General features: G+C 37.0%; 1 protein-coding gene across 2 annotated transcripts in view; it reads left to right on the top strand.

Annotated features, from left to right (window-relative positions):
• Positions 1-19,929, top strand: part of GABRB2 (gamma-aminobutyric acid type A receptor subunit beta2) — a 148,203-nt gene extending 128,274 nt beyond the window's left edge. Inside the window, exons 9-11 of one of the 2 annotated variants that reach the window (XM_088522602.1) lie at positions 428-672; positions 15,242-15,292; positions 18,688-19,929. In XM_088522602.1, the coding sequence (XP_088378728.1) occupies positions 428-672; positions 15,242-15,292; positions 18,688-19,035 (644 nt within the window). In that variant the 3' untranslated portion in view covers positions 19,036-19,929. The remainder of the gene's footprint in view (positions 1-427; positions 673-15,241; positions 15,293-18,687) is intronic. The other variant, XM_088522603.1, reaches the window with a different exon arrangement.
• The last annotated feature ends 4,235 nt before the right edge of the window (positions 19,930-24,164 follow it).

Raw genomic sequence — 24,164 nt, 5'->3', positions numbered from 1 at the left:
GTGAATTGCCATAAAAGAGATGGTTGAGAATTTTACAGTTTAGCTTTTTATAAGACTGCTTGACTTCGACCAGACTTTTTTTTATGTGGTGTTTCCCTTTAAGTCTGAAGGCAGTGTAAGAGTGCTGGAGGAAAGGAAGGCTCTCAAGCCTCGTATGCTTAGAGAAGGTTGCAGGTAACCACTTAGAAAATATACTTGAAAGATGCAATTTCTGTCTGCATGAGCACAATTCATTAGGGGTGTAATTTTTTGCCTTCCAAAAAGACAAGGAGGGTGGGGGGAGATATGGACAGATGTATTCTTTTCTGGTGGAAAAATAATTCCCTATCTCCTAGAACTTTTTACAGAGCTAGCGTTTGAATATTGCAAGCTGAAAGTTAGAAAATTAACATGAATTCAATTAATAGAGTTGTCATTCTTTTTCCAGGAATCACAACTGTGCTCACGATGACAACCATTAATACCCATCTTCGAGAGACTCTTCCCAAAATTCCCTATGTGAAAGCCATCGACATGTACCTTATGGGCTGTTTCGTGTTCGTTTTCATGGCTCTGCTGGAGTATGCTTTGGTCAACTACATCTTCTTTGGCAGGGGACCTCAGCGTCAAAAGAAAGCAGCAGAAAAAGCTGCCAGTGCCAACAATGAGAAGTTGCGAATGGACGTCAATAAGGTAAATCGAAACGAGAATATATTTTGAGGTTTGCCTAGTGGCCAAAGCAGACTTTGAATTCTGACAGAACTTTAAAATGTAATTTCATGTTGAATATGGAGTTAGGATTATTCTGATTTTGTTTTCTCAATCAGAATGTAGAGTTAATTGTGTCTAACCTGTCTGCAAAGGAACAAATCCAAAATGATGGCTATAGCTGATGTTCTAGCAAGAGCTGTATGGAACCTAACTTCACCTACTTTCATGAATCTCCCAGATCACCTGCAAAAGAAATATTTGCTAAGGAAATGTCTCAAATTTGAAAAGTTTTCATATTTTCAACATATAGCAGCCCAGAATATTATTGACTAAATGAGAAACTGCTTAGAATTAAAGCATCAGCTTTCTATGCACTTAATCCTGAATCAGAAAACTGCCCCTTGGGGATGGAGAATTGAGACAGGAAAGGCATTTGCCAAGATGCCTACTTTTGGAAATAGTGTCCATTATGCATAATGAAAATGGAGCAGTTATCATAAAGCACTTGTCATTTTTCCCCATTGACCATTTTGGATGAATTTCACACAGTGGCAAATCTGACCTGAATACTAAAAATTTTCTCAGTGAAAAATGTATAAGCATTCACACGTGCAAATTTATGAAGTTAATGAAGTTAATTCTGATTTTTTTTGTTTGTGTTTGTTTAATATTGGAAACTTTTCAAATTCACAATTTAGCATGATTCATGAAGGTTTTTTTTTTTAAAAAAAAGTAGAATAAAAAAAATAAATCTAAAACAAACCAAAAAAAGCAAGTGATTTCTTTTTTGCGAGTGGAAACACAAGTTTTATACAGCTCCAGTGGTTCAATTTCTCGTTGTTTGTTCAAAATTTCTGCAAAATGTGCCTATGGATGGTGGCAGAAGAGCCACAAAATTCATTACTAGTTGTTTGCATAAAGCCGTTTACAGTTTTACAGATTATTTATGGTGTTTTAAGTGGGAGAATTATATTTTCATGGCTCAGATCTTGCTTATTCACTGATTTGTTTTTTTCTTTTCATTCGAAAAACATGTCTCATTGAAGAACAAAGGCAAATGAATGATTAAGTTAATATTACAGTATTGTAGATGAGCTGTTCACCTAACACCATTCCAGTGTTCATTAAGACTTTAATTTAAATTTTTTTTAATTAGCAACATAAAAATTGCAAGTTTTTATTTGTCTAAGTTATTCTTTTAAAAGTTTTTTTTCTTTTAGGCAGAGCTATTCACTTAGAAAATCTACAGCCGATTTTGTGAGACTAAATCGGTATTTACCAAAGGTCTTTCCACTTGCACAAAAAAGTTTAAGTTCCATAAGCGTTAATGTCTTCAGAGCCATTGGCTGTGGTAGATTTTTGTAATACTCTTTGACTTGTGATATTCTCTATATACTTATTCATACAATAGATCTATCAGCCATTTAGTGTAGTACAAAATTAGCTATTTTTCCTAATAACTTATAACTAGGATTTGAAAGTGCTAACTAGTGTAACAACCTAATCAAGTTAATTGCAGTGTCTGCTGCAGCAATTCACTAGCTCACAGGAGTAATATGGAATATGGAATATACTGGGAACAAATTTACATTATTTCTTTTTTCTATGTTGGGCCTTTTGCTTAGTAGAGCAGGTCAGCATGGTTATGGCATCTCTGCTCTGGAATCCAGATAAACCTGATCTGCTAATCAGGTTTGCCATCCCTTAAGCAATAGGCAGCAAATTAAATAGGAGAGGATCAGGAAAGAGTGATCAGAGACTATTGTGCTCCTGCGCAGAGATGGTTTTGGGGATGAGGAAAGGATCTGACTCATGCTGCTTGACTTACAGTGAGAAAACAGATTCATCTTTAATGGCTGTGAATATTTTCTCTATGAAAGAGGGAGACATATTGTATAATTATTTTCATGCACAAGAACCAGAAATGGGTCTGAATTGCAGAAGTTGGTTCAGGTGCAGGTGTTCATGAAGACATTTAGGAATAGGGCTAAACTCCATCTCTCCTTAGATTCAACAATGATGGATTAATTTTATTAAGTATGCATAGTCTTTTGTGAGTTTCTTCTTTTATCACTACATGGAATAGTATGAATATTGCTATGGCAGTAGCTTTGAATACTAAGTGAGAAAAGATTAATGCCACGAGAAATAAACCTCAAAACATGGTGATCAATTTTTTATCTTTGCAGATGTTACTAAGTTCAGCATTGACAGTCTGCTTAAAAAAAAAAAAAAAAAAAAAAAAAAAAAAGGATGAATCTGCACTATCTTTGCTTAGATGTTATGGACAGCACAACTGCAATAGGCTTCCTCAGATGCTAACACCAGTTTTTCCCATGCCCTCTTATAACTTTCCTAACCAGCAAAGTCAAGAGAAAGGAGAAATACTGATTAGTCCTTCCATTGTCAAGTACAAAGTAGAAGTTAATCCATGCTCCTTTGTGCTCTGGAATTCTGTCTGCAGTCGGGAGAGGCTGGAATGCTGGTAGAGGCCCTGGTAGCCTGTCCCATTTTGCCCCACACTACCCAGAAGATGCCTAAGAGCCTAAAAGGCAACAGACCAGCACAGAAGCACAGGAGAGGCTACTCTTGAATGACCATGGTATCTGCTGAATCCCATGTAATCCCTTGGGAGATCTGGTGACTCAGGAGGAGAATGTCCTGTTTTTTCCTATCTGAGCAGATGTCATTAGTCTAGCTGTGAGGCTTCCCCTCAGCTATTCTATGTGGCCAACTCTTTCATTAAATCACATATTGTATTCATGTAATATAACATACAATAGTAGCTTCATAGTCATATGAACCTTATTTTCAAAGGTTTTTGGCTCTATCTGGGGTGGAGGATAGGCGAGAGGGAAATGGGCCTATATCTTGATTTACTCTTTGCACTCTGAAATGTAATATAATCAGGAAAAAATATAGAGATACCATTCAACTCTATTACCAGCAAATCTCTTGTCTTATATTTGTTAAATCATAGTGGGCATGCTCCATTTTCTTTTCTGCAGTGGCCTTGGGTTAAAGTGCTCTGTACATGACCATTCCACCGTTAACACTTCCCAAGCTGTACCCTTTATCATCCTTAGCCTAACTCTAATCACCTTTGGTCTTGGTCAAGGCTAATGGTTCTCTCTGTAAACAAAGACCCACTACTGCTTACAGATAAGGCATCTTACCTGGGCTTGCATCTTTTTCTAGACACCCCTCAGTTATTTTTAGATAGCAGTCACATCATTTTATGACCTTTCTTTTCCAAGTCTATTCTCTTTTTTATTCAAACGTGTTTATTATATTGCTAGTCTCAAATTTTTGAATCTTTTTTTTGTAGTGCAGTATACTAGTTCAGGTGCATATATAAGGATGATAAACATGGGAGTACTATATTACTACTGCTTGAAGACCATGTGTCATAAGGTATGGCATATATTCTCTTACCCAGTGTTACAAAGAAGTTTATTCTATAGACTTTTCTATTTTCAATGGTGGTAACCAAGTTCATGAACATCCTTTTGTTCATTTGTAGGCACATTTAATGACACCTTTTATTTAGGCTTAGCTTGTTAAAATATTGTAAGCCATCCTTATAGCTAAAGAAATGCAATTTTATGTTTTTGTGCCTCCTTCTGAGTTCGAGAGTCACCTGCTATTCATTGAAACCAATGCAATTACTGAAATCCATAACTTTCCTTTAGTCTGTTAATTCTGTATTTATACAAACATGTTCTCTGGAGGGATTTGGTCTGGAAGCTTCTGTGAGTTTTTTTTTTTTCTTCTAGGTTATTGTAATTTCAATAGATGCTGCCTTTAGGTATAGAAAGGAGTCAAAAAAAAAGCCCAAACTACTGCGATACCAGCCTTCAAGTTTTCTCCTTTATAAAACCTGACTTTGTGTTCAAGGAGGTGATTTGTCTAACCAGGATTTTGGTGTAGATTCTGGCACAAGTGAAAAATTTCTGAGATCGACCCCAACCATTTTAAGACTCTAGGTTAACTTCTGGATCCTAGCTCAAATGGATTGCTCTCACTGATTTATTCCTCATAAATTTGTTCAAGAATGTAGTTGATAAGATTTTTTTTTCTTATTTTTTTATTGCACGGTTAATTGTAATAATTTTTCCTTGGTTGTTTCTAAATAGGGGCTGACAAACTGGTAGTGTCATCTTGGAACAGTGGCTTGGATGGGCTTGTTGATACTGATCACTGCCCTTGTGTCTGATGCCTCGTGTTGTCTTTGTGTTGTTCAGGATTTGCAATCTGATCACCTCCCAGGAGGCTGTTTCTCTTCCATTATATTTCCCTCTGTAACTAAATTCCCAGCCAACCTGCTGCTTATGCTTTTGTTTCATCTTTTGGCTTCATTGCTGTTTTTTCCGCAGCCACTCTAACCCCTCTTGATCCAGACTACCGCACACATTATTGACTTTTCCAGAGGTCTAAGGCTGGTGAAAATATTTTGCAATATCAGTGTTATCTTTTTGTTCATTATTTTGCCTAGATTAGAAAACCTCCTTTATGGCTATGTGGTATTTTAATGGCAATCAGAATTGTCACTGCAAAGACCGTGGTAAATGTGCAGGTAGATGAAAGCCTGACTTCCTTCTCGGGGCTGCCAGCTGCGTGTTTGGTAATGAAAGAGCAGCTACCTGCTCTCCTCTTCCAAAGTCCCAGAGCCTGGAAGAGTGTCAGGCAGCAGAAACATGATAGTGGCTCTGAGTGTTGCTGTTACCTCCTACAACAACAGTCTTGTTAAAAGAAAAGCTTCAGTCAGCTTGTCAGTCTTTACATGGAAATGACTGTGGCTTCCTTACTGGGACATTAGGCAGTCACAGGAGGAGACACTTGCACTTACTTTTGTGATGCCAACTTAGAGATGTTACCATGTAACTCTTTGGTGTATCATACCTTTGAATTCTAGTGGTATATATATCTTTTTTTTAATTCTTCCACGCATGTTATTCAGGCTGTGCTTAAATTATTTACAAATTATATATATATTTTATAGCTAGGATGGGTTTAGAATGGTACTTTTAAGTGGTTATTGTAGATCAACATTTCTTATAGTTTTTCTTAAATTTGTCATGTATTTGATTTTACCGCTGTGCCTGTTTTGCACAATGTCAATGTATCACACTGAATGCTGTTCACAATATATGCAATTGTATTAATAATTGAAGCCTACTAATTTCCAAGATAGCTTGAAGCACAGGCATGCTGTAAATACCCAGGTTTTATACCTGAATAATGACATAAGACTCATAAATACAATTCTATCCCTAGTATTACAACCATGCTGTTCTTAGTGTGAGCATTAATACAGCAATTTCCCTCTGGAAGAGAGGGGAATATGCCAGCTTATTATGTAACACTTTCATAAAACCGTTTATATAGATTTATTCAGCCAGTTTTTTTTAAAATAAATGTGAGCTGACATTGCTAACCTCTGCATGCTTAGATAAGGGTTGTTTTTTTCTGAATGCAGAGACTTCTAAAAAATAAATAAATAAAAGGATGTATTTTTAAAACAATGAGTAATTCTTTACTCAGTAGGCCTCGTATTATGTAAGGTATTCCAAGTTGACATGCCTGTAAGTCAGTGCTTCACAGCTGCACCACGCCAAGCCACAAGCAAGAGAAACCTTTTTTTTCTATTGGAAAGCAGGCTAACAAGTAGCAAACATGAAAATTTAATATGATAATGAGATGTTTATAAATTTGAATCACAATAGAAATGTTCTCTAGAAGCATTAATGTAGGGCTCAGGGAGCTAAGATGATTGAAACAAATACCCTCGCTGCCCTCCTGACCCACTGTTGTTAGAGCCAAATTAACGCCCAGTTGCCAAAGGAGATAAGACGGTAGGAAAGAGTAAATAAAAACTTATTTTTTTCTGTAGCTAGACTTAACATTGGGCCTTTCGTTCTCTTCAAGGTGTGTAAGCTACTAATTTATTTTTTCCTGGCAAGTTTCTGGCCAAGTAAGAGCCCCAGTTTAACGAGGGAAGCAGGATCGTTTTCCTCTGGTCTTTACTTTGCAGAGGCCTGAAGCTCTGCAATGACACAAAGCCACTTGCAGGTGGGCCTGCTGCTTTTCACTGCTTTCACAGGCAGTAAATAGAAAAGCCGTTTTCTTCCTTCTTTTTTTTTTTTTTTTTTTTTTCCCACTGTTATATCTATAACTAGCTCTTTAAAAGAGGAGGAGACACATCATCGAAATGGATGTTTTCCTTCAGCCCGGGCAGCAGTGTTGGCCTCCACAGGTGGCCGCTCGGAGGGTCTGCGGTGCGGGTGGGCTGCGGGTGGCGGCCATGGCTCTGGGCAGGCTGTGGGCCGAGGCTCTCACGCGCTGCCCCATGCTGGGCGTTGTAGCTCGGCCGTGCCTGCAGCTGCCCCTTGGCCTCACAGTTGGTGCTGGTTTGGCCCAGTCAGGCTGCTCACAGCAACCTTGTGCTTGTCTGCCTGAAGACCAAGTGTGTGTACGGACTCAGGTGATAACAATTAACAGCACATCCAAGTGCAGCAGCATGGAGGTCTTAAAAACTCAGCTGAACATCTCAGCTGCTCCTGGCTCTGTGCTGCTGCCCTCTCAGGAGGGCTGCATCTGTCCCACGGTCAGAGGGAGCCTTCTCGCCTGCCCTGGGGAGGGCTCTGCCCTTCTGTTTGCAGCAAAAGCCCTTCGAGGAGCATGTCCTGTACCTGGGATGGGATATTCTCTGCAGAGGCTTAGGAGAGACTTATAATGAAAGCAGGCATGGACTGGGAAGCTCCAGCTTTCCTCTGGATTTACATCCGTTATCACAGGGCAACTGCATTATCACAGGGCAACTGCAACAACTAGCGTGGCAACGAGCGCGCTGCCAGCCGCTTACTGCGTTGCTGAAGCTGAGGGTTGACACGAGGGGAATCTGAGGAAGTTCCAGTTTTAGCCTACAGCGCTTCACAGAGCAGTCAGAAGGTGATTTATTCCCATGATCCGCAGTGATATTCCAAGTGACGTCTGAATAAAGGTCAGGCCGAGTGCGTGCGGCTGTGTCTGTGGCGGCGCGCTCCTCGCGGTGCCACGCTGCATTAGCGCGCGGGCGGCCTGCGCGCTCGCCGCTGGCGCGCGGCCACCGGAGCCACCTACGAACCTGCCGCTCGTGGTGACCCCGAACTGAACAAACCTGGGGTTGCAACGAAGCATGCATCAATGCAGCGTGTGCTGTTATCTCAGACTGGGGGAAAATAAGCACCTTCATTAAAAAAGAAGATGAATTAATGGTTTTGAAGTGAGCGGAAGTGTATGTACCTGAACTAAAGAAAGGGTTTCTGGATGGCTAATGTGGGAAACTGCTATCCCAGAGCAGATTACTTTGTCTTGATGAAGTTTAATTGAATGACCGTGAGTCAGACAGTTTCTATTTAAAAATAAATTATTCCTCTTTATAATGAGTGCTCTAAATGTTAACTGCTAGGAGCTGTTGCCTAGTTGTGGTCACGAAGCTGAGCTGACCAGGGTGGTGCTAAGGGCTAAAAATGTGGTTATAATGTAGAAGATGCCTCTTTGTCACCTCCTGTTACTCTTGCTTTATATTAACTCGTAGTGTCTAAAATAAGCATCCTTTTGTTTGCTTGTTGTTTGGGGTAGTGTTCTGGGTTTTTAGGTTTTTTGTTTTGCTTTTTTTCTTGATTAACAATACATTGTTATATTTAATTTAGGGAAAATAAATTTCTGGTAACTGAAAATTGTCATGAGTGTTTAGATAATGAAAATGATGATATCCTGAAAAGATAAATAAGTGGAAGGAGAGAGAGAAAGACTCCTACTCCCCCTTCTCTAATTTTTGTCCCTCCTTAGTCTATCTGTAGCTGTTATGAAGTACAATCATGTACTTTATAAGTTTTTTTTTTTTTTCCTGCTCCTCAGGTTGTAAGATTATCTATACTGAAGCAAGATAAATCTTCATCACTTAAAAAAAAATCCTAGAGTTTTATTTCCAATATTTAAAAATAGTCTCTTCTTAAAATGTTACTTCTTTTCAGTAGTGGAACCATGCTAATTCTCAGGATATAGTGCCCGGTAGCTCTGCCGCACTCTACAGAGAGACGGCTTTTCTTGCATGAAGATGATGATGGAGTAAGGTTAATGAGCAAAATAGCCCAACAACCTAGAAATAAAATATCTAACAGTGTTCATAATGAGTTTTACTCATGTAGCATGTGATTGTGCATCCAAATTGTATACCTCTCTGTATAGATGATTTTTTAGGATATTGCATACATGTATGTTAAATTTAATGAAACAATCTGGGCTATGAAGACTTGGATTTGTCAAGAAATTCAGTTTGCTACTTAATCTTTTGAGTCCTGACTGCTTTTCTAAAATCTTCTATATGGAGAAATACAGACATTGAGAGTTAGTTTCTCACATAAGTTAGAAGAAAAGTTAGGAGACGTTGTAGCATCACACCTAAATATTTTCATTATATATATATGTGCATGTGTGTTCCTGTAAATATTTGTGAGTTTCTGTAAATATATATAATAAATATATAATTATAACTGTTACTTCATAGGTACTAATTTTAAAAATCAATCATTCTGAAGATATAGGGTTATATTAAAAAATAGAAGGCTAGATCTTTTTTTCTTCCTCTTTTAGAAGTATGAGAGACTGGAATTTAGTCTTCTTCCCAGGTGAAAAAAACTTGTCAAGCCTTCTCTATAAACTTAATGCAATTTTTAAGCCATGCATAAAAATCCCTGTATACCAGTTCTTGTTCTTGCCCTCAAAATGAACTCCACTTTCTGGTAATTTAATCGTCAGCAACTTCTGGGCTGGTCTGAGGGATGCAACATTAAAGGTTACACAGCCTAAAGCAACATGATCTTCTCAGGTAATGTTATGTTTGTTCCACCTTCTGTCCCTTTATTTTGTGAATATTCTGAGGCATTTTTAGAAAGGGAAGATTTTAGCTTGCATTTTGCCGAATGGAATTCTGAGTATAAGATTTTCAACAGATCACACTTTTAGATAGGAAAAACACCTTTACATTTTACATAGTTCCAGTTGTTGTTTGTATTGTGTCTTCCTGACTAAAGTTAAATAAATATGGTAATTTAGCCAGATGAGAAGATTCCCAAACCCAGTTCTGCTTATGTATTGTTAGAAGAGGGCTGTTGTGGGGAAGAATTGTTTGACTTTTATTTCTTCTAGGTTTTTGTTATCGTAAGGTATATACATCATCATAAGTAACATGAAGTACAAACACACGCGCACACACACAGAATTTCATTAACTAGTATCTTTTAAATCATCTTTTAATTGTGAATAGATCTCTCTTCTTGAAATATATCTTCTAAACCTTTTATAGTGTTGAGCATAGCCATGTTATTGTACAAAAACACCTAGCCAATTTGCATGTTTAGTAATCTATTTATTCTCTTGTTTCCATAGAAGTATGAGTGTGAGGAACAAATTACACGCTGTTGCCAACTACAGTCATTTCACATTTTTCTCCTAAAGAACGAGTGCTCTGTGTACTTTGTTCAACATGGAATGACACCAAAATGCTTTGTGTTGAGGTTCTGTTATATATATCCCATGTGTGTGCATCATACAAGTATAATTAAATAATAAATAAGTAGAGATATGTTGTACACTTGCCTAAAGAGTAGCATGTCTCCCAATAAAATATTTTCTCTCCATTTTAAATAAGTATGTTTGGAAATTCTCTTGCTACCCATGTATTCATATTATTTATATATGTTATATAATTCTATAACATGTTATAACTAATCAATCATCAGAACATTTAAATTTACAAGCACAAAGGACCCATGAAATACCAGAAAGAAACCAGTATTTCAGTTTTTATTTGCTGTAGAATGAATGCATGCATCAAAACAGCATATGCATAACATAAAAATTGCTATGATACCAAATATATATTGCATACACAGAAATTTACTTAGAAACAAATCTGAAATGACTAACCATTTCTTGGCAGCAAATTTATTTCTTTCTTGTCACTCGTTTCTAAATGAGTGACAAAATGCTAGCCTCTCCCCAAAACATTAGACTATCAGTGTGCAAGGAAATCATGCAAGATAGTTCTAATTCTGAAAAGAAGAAGAAGAAAACAAAGATTTTCTGATTATTTTAAAGGAGAACATTGTTCTATTTAATGTAATCAGGACTAGTCCTCTGAGTCTTACAAAGAGCTTTGGAGCTCCCAGTATTTCAGGTTTCGAAATCAGCACTGAACTCATAATAATTACATTTTATTGGGAAATTCATGGTCAAAAGTTAGAAATTAATCTCCATTATTTTATCCTGAGAACCTGCCTGCAATGTCAAAGATGGCGTAAGAAATTCTGATCCTAAGAGTTGGGAGGTTTTGTTTGTTTGTTTGTTTTCCTGAATTAATTTGCAATTGGATTTCTCCTCAGTGTTTTATTCCACATTTATCATTGCTCCCAAAGCCTTTCCTTGGATCTTGTGCAATCTCTAGCCTGTTCTGTTGGACTTTGAGCTGGGTCCCACAGTTGCGTTGCAGGTTTCCCCCACAGCCATGACTCCAAACACGTAGCCAAGTGAGGATGTTGTGTGCAGACGGATGCAGCCCTCGGAGCCAGAGAAGCCACCGTCTGTTTCTACCCGTTCTGGCCAATACATGCTGCGTGGTGCCTTGCATTTGACTTTTTACAAGAAAAATAACATTCGTATGTTCCACAGAAGTCAGTCCTAGAGAAGCACCTGGGTGTTCAGAACCCATCACTGCTCTCCCGTTTGTATCTCAAGACCATCGCTCAACCTCAGTCATTCCTTTAGAAATTTGACTAGGTGGGATGATGATCAAATGTTCCAGGCATTTTTCATCATTCAAAATACTAACTAAACAAAAGAGGGCACTGAGAAACTTTCTTACAAACAGGTCTTTATAGCAATTTTGCTGTGTTTCTGGCATTAACTTTTGGTGCTAGCTCTCCTTGTTTATGTATATTTTGTAACGCAATATAATAGGAGAATTACCCTATGGGCATAAATAAAATTCCATGAGATTTTATTTCTATTTATCATAGATAGAAGGGAGCACCTCTTGGATTTAAGTCTATTTGAAAGGAGTTGCTAAAGAAAAAAAAAATGCGTAAAGTATTATCTTTGCTGATATTTTATTCACTTTTATAATCTACAAAATTTAAAATATATACATGCAACTAGGGAAATATTAAAAATATATATATATATAGAATCTCTTGGTAAGAATCTGGGCTGCCTAGTACCTCCTTTCATGCCCAAATAGTATCATTAATTGGTACGAGGCAAGACTTCTGTTCTAACTGCATTTGTTTCCTTCTGAATTTCCCAGCAGTTAAAGAAAAAATGTTGCTAAAATATATTTTACATTTCAAAAGTCTCGATTCTATGTAAGTGAATTGCTTTATGCCTATTTTCAGTCAAAGACTGATTCTCTCCCTTTACAATGTTCATGAAATTTGCCAGTGAAAATATACTTTTTTCACATACTGCAGACAGATGCACTTTTTAATTTTTTGTAAACCTTCCTCCTAAGAATTTATGACACGTATTTTTAACATAAAGGAGGTTTTTTTGTTTGTTTGTTTGTTTCATGGAAACAAATATATAGTGACCAAAAAATGGGGAAGTGTTGACTTTGCAATCTCATTCTATACCTGAAATTCCTTAAAGGAAGGGCAACTACTTTTCAATATAATCAATATGAAGTTTATTGAAATCCGCAACCTTTCTTCCTTTGGCTTCCCAATTAGAATTCATCTTAAATAGTATTTGTTTCCACCTTTATTATTTCTCATGTTGTTGGGCATTAGAAAATGATTTTTTTCTCCTCCTTATGTTTTGTGTGTTTTATTTTTTGCATTGTTTCTAGTTCTGGATGAAAAATGAAAGCCTCATTCCATATCACAGATTGGGAAATTAATGATTAACTTTATTTAAGGCCCATTAAACTCTTGCATCTGCTTGTATATTGTCATAAAGAAGCTCATTTCCCGAATCAGAATCCTGTTTCCTGTTTGTGGTCGACTGTATTTGCTGTGCTAGAATGCCAATTGCATGTACAACTTCAGTGCCTTGCTAATGTTGTTCTTTTTTTTCGTTTAACTGGAGGTTGCACTGGATTGACTTATTTTAGCCAGAATTGAGGAGGAGGAATCATAGAGTATACTCTGCTTCTTTTCTCTTGGTTGGCTAATGTGATTTATCACCCTTCACTCTGAAAAACACAGCATGTTTTGGAGTGTTTTACATGATTGTTGTAAACTTCCAGTTGAGGATGGCACTGGATGCCTATGGCGTTTTCCCTCTTCTCCCTAGTGTGTGCCTAATACCTAAATCAATCCTATTTTATCTGTTTCATTTATTTACTTTTGGTTCAGAAATTTTGAACAAGTTCATATGTCATGAAGTTATTCAAGCATGTTGTCAAGCCAAAGACATTTTACTGTCCTTTGCTTTATGTGGCTGCTTATTCTGCAATGTTCGAGGCACAGATCTTGTGCACCTATAATGCCTGTTGAAGCATATGTTGCAACCTTTTGCCAGAATCCTAAAATACTCATGACTAAGATACTCATGTGTAGCTGATTCAGTTCAAGAAATCACATATATCAGAGGATAAAAGTGGATAGCTGGGGATTGAATAACAAGGTGTAGACCTTGCATTTCGACTCCCTTTCTTGTTTTAATTTTTTTTATGGACTTGAAATAGCTTACAATTTTAGGTTTTAAAAGTTCAAGTTTAAAAGTTAAAAAGTTAGGCCAAAATCATTTAGGTAAAAAGTTAGTTTAAAGGTTAAGTTTCCAGTTGCATTTGTCAGTTCCTTTGCATTTTCTGACCTGAAACTGAACAAAAAACCTGAAATCACAAGTGAGTCGCATTTTTCTCTCCTCTGATTTCATACTTTACAGCCTGACCCAAATTTTAGGGGTACATTACCTGAGGGTATTTTATCTGAGCCAATGCATCCTGATACAATTTTATAAACTGTTACTTGAGTGCTGGCAGCAAATTCCATTTTGTACAAACAAGAGAAATGCAGAACCTGTTACATTCTTAAGGATAGTGTTTCACATATGGATATTTTGCAAGATTAGGCATTTGTGTTTTATGAATTCTTAGAATCGCTTTTCATGTCAAAACGTCTACATAGCTGTCGGCAGGGGCCTGCTGAAAATCATTAACTTTTTTCTTCCAGAGTGAAATTAGCAGCAGCTTTTTCAGCAGCCCTGTCTTCGTCCCGCATGCTGTCTGGGGTAGTCAGTGCAGACCTCAGAGGTCGCTAATCAAGAAGGCAAACCTTGATGATGGGGTGGCTAATGGCAGCCTTATTTATAAGAAGACTTTCTGTTTTACTATTTCTATGCAGTTTTCAACTGTGTTTGTTTCACCAGATTTTGCACACAGCAATTATATTTCTCTATCTGTGGGTTCTGTTCCGTTTTGCATTAAAATGAGCCATCAATACCGATTTCCAATTAAACATTAGTTTATGGGTAAAAATGAACATTCAGAAGTAGAAGTGTGGATATTTTATCCTTTTGATTCATCAGTACCAGTATGTCCTACTATAAAGCTGTATTTGGTGTTACATAATCACCAAGATACTGATTTATTAAATGCTAGTTGTTTGAGAAGTAACCAACGCTGAAGGATTGCTTTTCTACATAAACACGTAGGTATGTATGAATGTGGGAGTTGTAGTTCCATTGTATTTAATGGTTGTTAATGTATTTGTGTAAGAGGAATTCCGCAAGATAGCCATCATTTTGGAATGTCTAGATAGCAGGAAGAATATGTAACGGTAACATTTCTGCACTTTCCTCCGTATTCCCTTTGTTTGAGGCCATCAAAAAGGTCAGTGACTGATTCATGGTCTCTTTCAGGGCTCCAGAGTCATCTTTTCTTCTAGTTGACCTGGACCTATAAGTGAATATCATTTATATCATATATTTTGCCATCCACCTTTTAGATTGATTTAAAAAAGAAAAATCTTGCATGGTTAAAGAGCTCCAGTCACTTCTCCACTTCTGCATTCACTTTTTATTTCATTGGCACTTGCTGCTGCCTTTTCTTCATCTTCACATCCTCCCTTCCTTCCCTGCCCTTGGGAATTTCTCCATTAAGTTGAACTCTCCTGTTCACCATGAAGAATCTAGTTCTATGGTTGAACAATCCTCCAGCACTCAGAGATCTTTTTAACCTTCTTCCACCTCCCTTTGAAACCACTTTTACACTTAATTTCCCCCAGAATAATTTCAACAATTATTTTCATATCATCATATCTTCCTTGGTCACGATGACCAGTTGGAAAAAGCACATTTACATCACAAAGTTATGTTACCTTGAGTAGAAGGGCAAGGCAGTAAATGCACCTCTGAAGCCAGAATATACTTATGTTAATTGTTGGCTTAGAGGTCCCTGTATCTTTTAATTAGTTGTCCTATTAATACCCTAGAGTGCTTTAGTTTTTAAATGAAAGATAAAAGCTACCTTATCTCTAAGGAAACTGGTCTTGATTTTATTAACTTACAGGACAGAAGAATAATTGGCACATATCATTGTCCAGAAATGTATTCAACAAAGGTATCTTTCACTGTTTTCTAATATTTTTTCTAACCTCAGGGACTTAAAGTTGAGGTCCTGACCACTCGTGGTCATTAAAGATCCCATGGCACTTTTTTTACAGAATGGACATCTCAGCCCCAAGCATCTGGCCAAATACTAATTTACGTGACTGTTCTGCTTACCTAACATTCCCACCACCACTCACCCACCCCATAGTTTCAATTGGCTATAGCATTCCTCATTTCCTCTACTAAAATCTAGTATACTGTTCTGCACTGTCAGTCACCACATTTCACCTCAGAGGTGATTGCACTTCTGCCAAGTGAAGTGGTTCTTTCTGAAGTCTGTAAAGCGCTTTGGGATCCTTTTGAAGGGGTGGTGCTGTGTACAGTAAATGTAATTCATTGCCGTTCTATATAAGCTTCACGTAGTTAGAAAAGCATGTTTGATTTAGAGTTGGGCGAACCTGCTTGGTGAGAATAACACTCCCAGCTCTGGCTACTCTGCCAATGAACCTTTGTCAGAGGTGTTAAAGTCAGGTTAAGTTCTTTCTTTATTGGCTTATTTTCACATTCTCTTGTTCTTCCGGATTGGAACTTCGAGATTTCTTCAGATTGGGAATTTGAAAAAAAACATGGAAAAGACTTAAGTTTCTGTAATGGTTGATTCACTCTTCTGAGTGCAGGAAAGTCAGATTAGTGCTGGAGAAGCCCCTGAATTTTATGGTGCTTTCCTGGCCATTCAAACACTTGAAGGTTCGCCCATCGCTAATTTTTGCTATATTTCGAGTTACTAAAAAAATATTTATCTTGGAATATTGTAAAATGTGCTGCAATTCTGATGTTGTATCAGTGCGATACGTGCAGAAGGATGACTCTTTCCCCTAGCAGATAGGTTAGAATATTATTGCTTAACGCTCTTTCTGTGTAGCTAATCTTGCTAACTGCTGATCTTGCTCACCCATCTAATCTTGCTGACTGCTGCCAGGTCTACCAAATATCTGCAGGTACCTGCAGCAACTTGCTGCCTTAGCAAAATTACCAAGTACAGGTTCCTGCACAAGCGGTCTTAATATAAGCAACAGTAACAAAGGAATCAAAGCAAAACATTAACCAAAGGGAAAATGCCAGCTGCAGTTATGCCTACCTAATAGCTCCTTTCGTATGTGATGTTTCATGGAAAGCATATGAGTTTTTAAGGAACACTCATATTTCTGTTATCATTGCAGATCAGAATGAAAAAGTGTTTGGAGACTAAGACTTAAGATGTGAACAAGTTTGTGGGCACCATCTTAGAACACACAGCTCTGACATGAAAATAACCCAAGCTCTAAGCTTTGGAGTAAAATCATTGCATTAGTGGAAGTTACATCAAATTTACCCAATATCATTACAACTAACATGTCTCATCTCTTGCTAAGGCTTCAGATGATGGAAAATGTAGTTTCGAAATGGCTTTGCACCCCCCTTGTAAGATATTTACCCTATTTGTTTATATACCTTCTTGGGGTCAATGTATGCCAAATGCCTATAATTGCTCGTATTTTCAGGATACTAAAAGTCTCATTTTTTTTGTCTGCAATCTTAGGGCAAGAATGACAATTTTGTCTTACATCAGACGTCTCTAATAATTTTCTGAACCATTACACTCATTATAAGAAAATAATTGCAAGCTCTCTGGAGAAGTTTCACAGGTCTATTTGAAAGCTGTTGTATTTCTTGCAATAGCACAGAACTTTTTTGCTTTAATTCTGCACAATGCAGATGAGAACTGATTTGGTGGACTTCCTGACTGCAACATACTATTTCTCTTCCACACTTAATTTAATGCTATGGTGTTCTGAAAGATTTTTTTTTTTGAATTTCAGCTCAACTTTTCCATTTTTTTCTCTGCTTCTTAAAAAAAGATTCATTACCCTAACATGCTAGGAAATTCAAAGTTTTCGTATGCTTTTGATTGAAAACCAGCAGAAATAGATGATTTTGACTGTTTCACATTGTCATTACATTTAGTCCAAAACTAAAATACATTGAACTTACAGGGGTGCAAATTCAGGTTGAAAAATATATATATATATTCTAAGGAAATCTGGCATCTCAAAGATACCAGTTTCTGTGCATCACCTGAGCAGATGTAATCACTCAAATGACAGTGGTTCAGTTAGTCCAAAGCACTTGTATGAAGTTTCTGTCTTCCCATTTCATAATGCTGAGTAGTGGATAATACTGCATAGCAGCCTCTTCCTACCCAGCAGCCTTATCAAGGCATGTGAAATCTTACCTGTTTTTTCTTGATTCTGGAAAATATTATGCAATATTTGGTAGCACAGTGAGGTACCTACTGGTGACTGCTGCGTTTTACATGTTACAGAACAGATTAATGCAATGTTGTGTAGAAATCCTCAAAAGTCACCATTTATGTCCTAATAATAATCACAATATTTGTACATGGTAATTGATAATGTGATTGTGTTATCTCTAAAGAAACTTTGGGACAATTTTATCTCTTATTTGGACTGGAGTACATCTTCAGTACCACCACTCAATTTCATGTACTTGATTAGCTTCTATTAGCCATTACTGCTTTTTAAAGTATGGTTATTTAACTGCACAATTCCAAGTGCAGTCTTAGAGGGAAGGCTGAGGAAAGCGAGTGTCTCCCTGGTGACCTTCAGTTCATTTTCTGCAAATGGAATATTTTGTAGTTCTTCTGCCATACTTTGGATCTACTCCAGATTACCTAAGAGAAGTTGCTCCCTAATCTTTGAAATCCTCTTAATCATCTGAGCATTAATATTTTTCACTGAAGTCCCATTTTTCTTAAAAAAGTAATTGAAGCCATTCATTGAAACAACTGTTTAGTGTACATTTGATGTGATTACACTATGAATTATATGTCTACGTTTTTCCTTCTAAACTGCAGGCCTTTGCTGTTCTGTGCAGGTCAGTGTTCAGGTCTCCTAGTATGCGCTCTATTTATGAAATTCATTAGCACAGGGATGGAGCTTCCCTAGTTAGGCTAGGGAAGAAGCAAAGCCAAAGTAATGCAGCTCCTTTTCTTTTCCATCTGACCTCCCTCCAGAAAAGGCAGAAGGGTAAAATGTTAGTCCCAGGTGTCGCTCGCACCCCCTGGTAGAATCGCCCATTCAGGCAACTGCTCCATGCACCTTCTCCAGGTATTGCTTCTGCTCGCTGAATGTGAGGCCCAGGGAAATACCTTTTATTCTGCCCTTTCTGCTGCTGCAGTTTACAAACAAATGACAAAAAAATAGTCATGGCTGTGCTTAAAGTCTTATAGACTGATGTCCGATGAATCAGAGATGTTAGAGCTAAGCCTTGTCAGCGTGGCTTTGGTGTGTGACTGCTTGGACGTCCTGTCTCTCCTTGCTAAGTCTACCTCCATGTTTCTTACAGATGGATCCACACGAAAACATTTTGTTGAGCACGCTCGAAATTAAAAACGAGATGGCTGCCTCCGAGGCTGTGATGGGGCTTGGGGACCCTAGGAGCACGATGCTGGCCTACGATACGTCAAGCATCCAGTACCGGAAAGCCGGCTTGCCCAGACACAGCTTTGGTCGCAACGCCCTGGAGCGACACGTGGCACAAAAGAAAAGTAGGCTACGGAGACGTGCATCTCAACTGAAAATTACCATTCCTGACTTGACTGATGTAAATGCCATAGATCGATGGTCGCGCATATTCTTCCCTGTTGTTTTTTCCTTCTTCAATATTGTCTATTGGCTTTACTATGTGAACTAAGAAACGAAGTCACACAGGAAGCAAGAACTGGATTTCTCTTCAAATCGGTTGTACAGCCAAAAGTGGGACTTAGAAAAATTCTATTCAGGACAAAATGTTATTTTAAAACACCTTAGTTGCTGGCCCACTCTATGGTCTGTTTTATAGTTTTGGTTGTTTCTGCTAAACCATAAACACCTTCTTAAGTTGCAGCGTGGACATATCCCCCTTTCCAAAATATAAGTGCATTTCAAGTGTGGAGGCAAATTGGATTCTGACAATCATTTCTCTCTTGCTGTCTCTCATGCTCTCTTTTCCACTTTAATACTCATATGAATTAAATGACATAAATTAGAGAGACATTTGAGATACAGGTTTTAGTTTCAATGGCAGTGTGTGTTATTTCCTCGTGAAACTGCATATCCAATACATGTGCATCTACGCTTAAGAGAGTGTGCTAAGATGTTGTCATGCTTTCAAAACATACATTTTAACTTTTGAATATGTAAACTTGAAAACAAGTAGTGCCTGTCATCTTTCCAAGATGACGATGATCAGAAGTTTCCCAGCTGTATTCAGGTATTTCCTGTTATTTTTTGAAAGAACTGAAGTTTTGACTGATAATGTGAGTGTTGGGGGTTTGCACAGAAGCTGAAGTAAAAAGCAGTAGTTTTGTTTGGATTTTTAAGTGATAACACATGGTGACAATCACAATGATTATGGTTGTGATCAGTAGATACAAAGGGGGATCAAATGGTCTTGTTGTGAACGGGTAGATAATGCTGCTGTTTCATGTCAAGGAAAGGGAATCATTTGTCCAAAGTGCCAAATGTCGGTTGTCCAAAAAGTAAATGTCCAGGTGGCTAAAGAAAGCCAGCGGTGCCCTGCCTGTCTAGAGAAAGAAAAGTTAGACAACAGTTCAAAAATACAGAGCTAGAGAAAGGGAAGGCTACAAATATATATAAACATATGTTGTCAGTCACAGTATGTACCTTAGTCTAAAATTCTCACGTGGAGTTCTGTGATTTCTTTCACGTTTGCAATCCTTCTAGTGCTCTGCTTGCTGCTGTAGTTGTGCTTAGCACCCAACATCCAATTTGATTTAAAGATCTCATGGCTTTTTGGAAAAGAGAAATCCAACCATACATACCCTTGTACAGAAAATAACGACAGGGTATTTTTCTGAAGTTGGATTAGTCAATGCCATTTCCCTTCTTGTTGTTTTGCTTAGCTTAACGCATTGTTTTCAAGAGGAAGACTTGGTAGGCGTCACCTTTAATTACTTAATTACACTCTTAGTACTTTCTGCTTCAGAGTGACTTATGGGGGGGGAGAAATAGCAAAATTCTATTTTGCTTTAGGAAACTTTAAAAGGGAACATATTTTTTTTCCATGTCAATTTAAAACCATGGCGTTTAAAATTTATAGGCAAACTATTCCTAAAGTGTGGGCAAAGTAAATAAAATTTTCCATTTATTCTGTTGTTAAAAATATTTTTATATAATGAAAAAAAATCACAAGAACAGTACCAAAAGTATAAATTCATGTTGACTTTTATAAAACCAGATCCTAATATTGTTCACAGAAAATATTTAATGAAGCAAAAGCCACATCCTGTTATATTTCTGCTACCTCTTATCTGTCTACAAACTTCTGAAAAAACCCCTCAAATTTCTCTATCTTTCAAAGAGGAAGGGAGAATTTTCAGACAGATGCTTTCTCAATTTAACAATCCTTTAAGATAGATCTGAAGAATATTTTTAGGAGAATATTTGGGTTTTTTTTTGTTCTTTTAAGAATAACATAACTCTTTGCATTCTTCCCCATTTAGAGGAACGATGGCATAGGAGGAAATAGTTTTGGGAATTGCCAGGTTTATTCAATTATTTCTGACTTTGTTTTAACCACAGCATACAATTATTTCTGTCTCAAATGGGAAGTAATACTTTTGAGCTTGACATGAGGTTTGCTGGCCACAGCTACCACCTGGAGTGTGCAGGGTAGGAACTTTCCCAGGTCGAAATGTTGCTTTTTGCTCACACACTTGGTTTCTGGCTGCATTTCCTGCACAAAGCAGAAAGCTTTGTAGATGCATTTGAAATTTCAGCTGCTAGTTTTGAATCTTGTTGGAAATCTTCTCACAATTCTAAGAAAAGAATCCAGACCAAATTCAGTATTTCTCCTCAAAGTCTGTTCTTCAAAAATGGGACCTTTTATAATAAATAAAAAGCAGTCTTACAGATTTTTTTCTGTACAAGTTTTTTTTTTTTTAAACAAATTACTTCTGACTTTCTTTTGATATTCAGAGAATAATGCTGTGAATCCTGGGAACTCACAGCATGTTTGTGGCACTTCAAATATAAAACCTTTCAGAGAACTTTTTTTTTTCTTTCACATTAGTTTTCTGCATCACCTACTGCAAAATGGCAGAGATTAAATCCTAGAACTGCACGTTAATTTATCTGAAGTTATAGTACAAGCCATACTACTCTCTGCTGCACAGAGAGTGAAAGAAAATGTCTGGTGTCTGCTCAGGTGTCACTAGAAAAGGTGTTTTATCTTGGGAAAAGAAGCACTTTTGCTTTTACTATGTCCTTCTGGCTATTAATGTCATGTAAAAATGAGCAGAAGGGAAGGGTTCTTTCAGATGCAGAGTGGCTGTCACATACCAAGGCTAAACACTGTGATCCAAAGAAGATGGGGACAAGAAAGACTGATGAGGCACTGCCAAGGCAAAAGGAGGACTGGAGTGCTCGAGTTGAGCACTTGCTGCTTTTCCGAGGTGATTGGATGAAAGTGGGAATTCTGCCACCGTACATGATATGGTTTTACTATGTGTGCTACCCACCAGGTAAATTAGAGCAAACTTCTTTCTTTGGAACTGACCAAAAATCAGTATTCTAGATCCTTCTACTCTGTTCATTGTTGCTAGCTTCACTAAGTAAAATAGCTAAGTTAATAATTTAGATAAAGCTTGCTTATAGTTACATATTTTATTGTTCTATTAGACATGATAGCCAGCAATTAAGGTGTTTTTCATCTTTGTGAAATTCATTGGCAAATTATGACTATAACATGGCACAGTTTTAATGAAGTCTTTGAGATCAATCTGTAAATATATACTGTATATGACTGCTAGTAAGTATGATACAAATTTTCAGAACTGAAAATTCATGCAACATTTCTGTGTTTGCATAAGGAATGTTATGTTTCTGTCCTATTGCAGTTTAATGACTGGGAAGAAAGACTCAAGCAATGACATTGTGAACATTTATTTTCTCATTCCCAGGGGAGGAAAACGGAGTCTCAAATAACAGTATGTCACAGAATTCTTCAGACAGTTTTACAATCTATTACAAAGAACGTAAAATATGTAAGGAACAAAAGCACAATGCACAGAGAAAACGACTGGTGGTCTTATACCTGGGGAACAAATCTTTCTTACTTCAGACAAAATATGCATTAAGATTAAAGCTCAATTAATTTTCATTATAACTGTTAGACTGTGTTGCAGATCTACAATTAACACAGTGCTAAACATAAGTAAACAGATGTTACACATTATCCAAGTGTATGTGCATATGGGCATGCATAAATGTCTATATGGACATATGTGTGTATATATACACCTGTGCTGAGTATATGCACACGCATTCATATGTTGGCGTGTTAAAGGAATAAGCTAATAATAGTTTTGTTTCTATCATCAACCAGTGTATGAATATATTTTTGAGAAAACAGATAAATGTATTAAAAAAAAAACAAAAAACTAAATATACAGGGTAACTGGGCATTTCTATATCAGCAGATCAATGCATAGAATTCGTATGGAGCATTGCACCATTTGACATACCAGTAGTACTGTACCTCCTAGCATCTGAAATTAGACTAGTCCTCACATTGCTTGCCTATTTCTTCTCTCTTTTTATAACAGCATTGTCCACTAGTAAGTTTTCAAAAACAATGAAGTCCTAGGGGAACCAAGAAAATAAAAGGCAAAAATATTAAGTATTTCTAGAAAATAATCTAGGGTGGGATGGCCAGGGTACGATACTGTATCAGTAGTGATCATAACATTTTGCTATGTGTACATAGAACATACAATGTGAGCAATCATAACTTAAGCTGAGCGTGTGTAAATATTATCAGATTTCTTAAAACATTTTTAACTTCTAATTTGTATTTTATGGTAAGGCAAAAAGCTAATTCTATTTATGGTTTAGGTTAATGTGTCCTAAAATTATGTAAATAATTAAATAAGCTGTAAATGAGCAGTCAATAGATACAGTATTGTTTAGTGACTTTTTTTTTTTTTTTTTTTTACTAAGTCCAATAATTGCAGTGCTCTAGCAGAGTAATTTAAACACCCTTTTGCATAAACAGATTTGGATCACAGATATAAAAAGTCCTGAAGGTTCTGTAGTGTGTAATAGCCACTGCAGAAATGTTACTGCTGGCACAGTAGGTTCTTTTGTATGGTTAAAATGTTCAAGCAAATGAAGATTGCAGTTTGGCACTCAGTACTCGGATCAGCATATGCCAACAGGGCATGATTTTCACTTACAATAAGGACCCTTTATGTTGCTCCATGAAGTGGAGAGGTAGAGGAATACAGGGTGAGTGAGTGATCTCATTACAGCAAGCCTGCACACTGCGTCTGGGTCTGAAATCTCTATCTCTTCTGGTATCTAATAGTAGATTTATATTTTTCTTTGGGAAAAAAAAAAGTTGTTTGACTGTCATTATATAGTGTAGTCCCCAAAAGCCAAAGAATATTCACTCCAGAAATTGTTTAAAAGGGAAATCTAATAGGTCACTGCTTAACACCAAAGGTAAAGCTTAATAAAATGCACTAGGAACTTTGTCTAAATTTTTAAGAGGCAAATGGAATGTTGATCAAAAATACTGCCCTATTCTACTTTGTAAAAATAGTAATAATTTAAATATCCATTAATCTTAAATTGAAATAGATCATCTCTACAAAAATATGCAACACAACCATTTCATAAGTATAAAATTATTTTCTTTGTAAGTGCTTTGACAAAAAAAAAAAAAAGAAACTTAAGTGATGAAAATCTCACCTATACTTTCATACTGAGGGTTGTATTTTTTTAATGTTTTTTCAGACATGAGGTCATCTATTCCAATTT

Source organism: Tinamus guttatus, unplaced genomic scaffold, assembly GCF_059628265.1.
Source record: "Tinamus guttatus ecotype Peru unplaced genomic scaffold, ASM5962826v1 Tinamus_guttatus_pri_ptg000155l, whole genome shotgun sequence".
In the NCBI taxonomy this organism is placed as follows: Eukaryota; Metazoa; Chordata; class Aves; order Tinamiformes; family Tinamidae; genus Tinamus; species Tinamus guttatus.
This window is presented reverse-complemented; position numbering and strand designations above follow the sequence as displayed.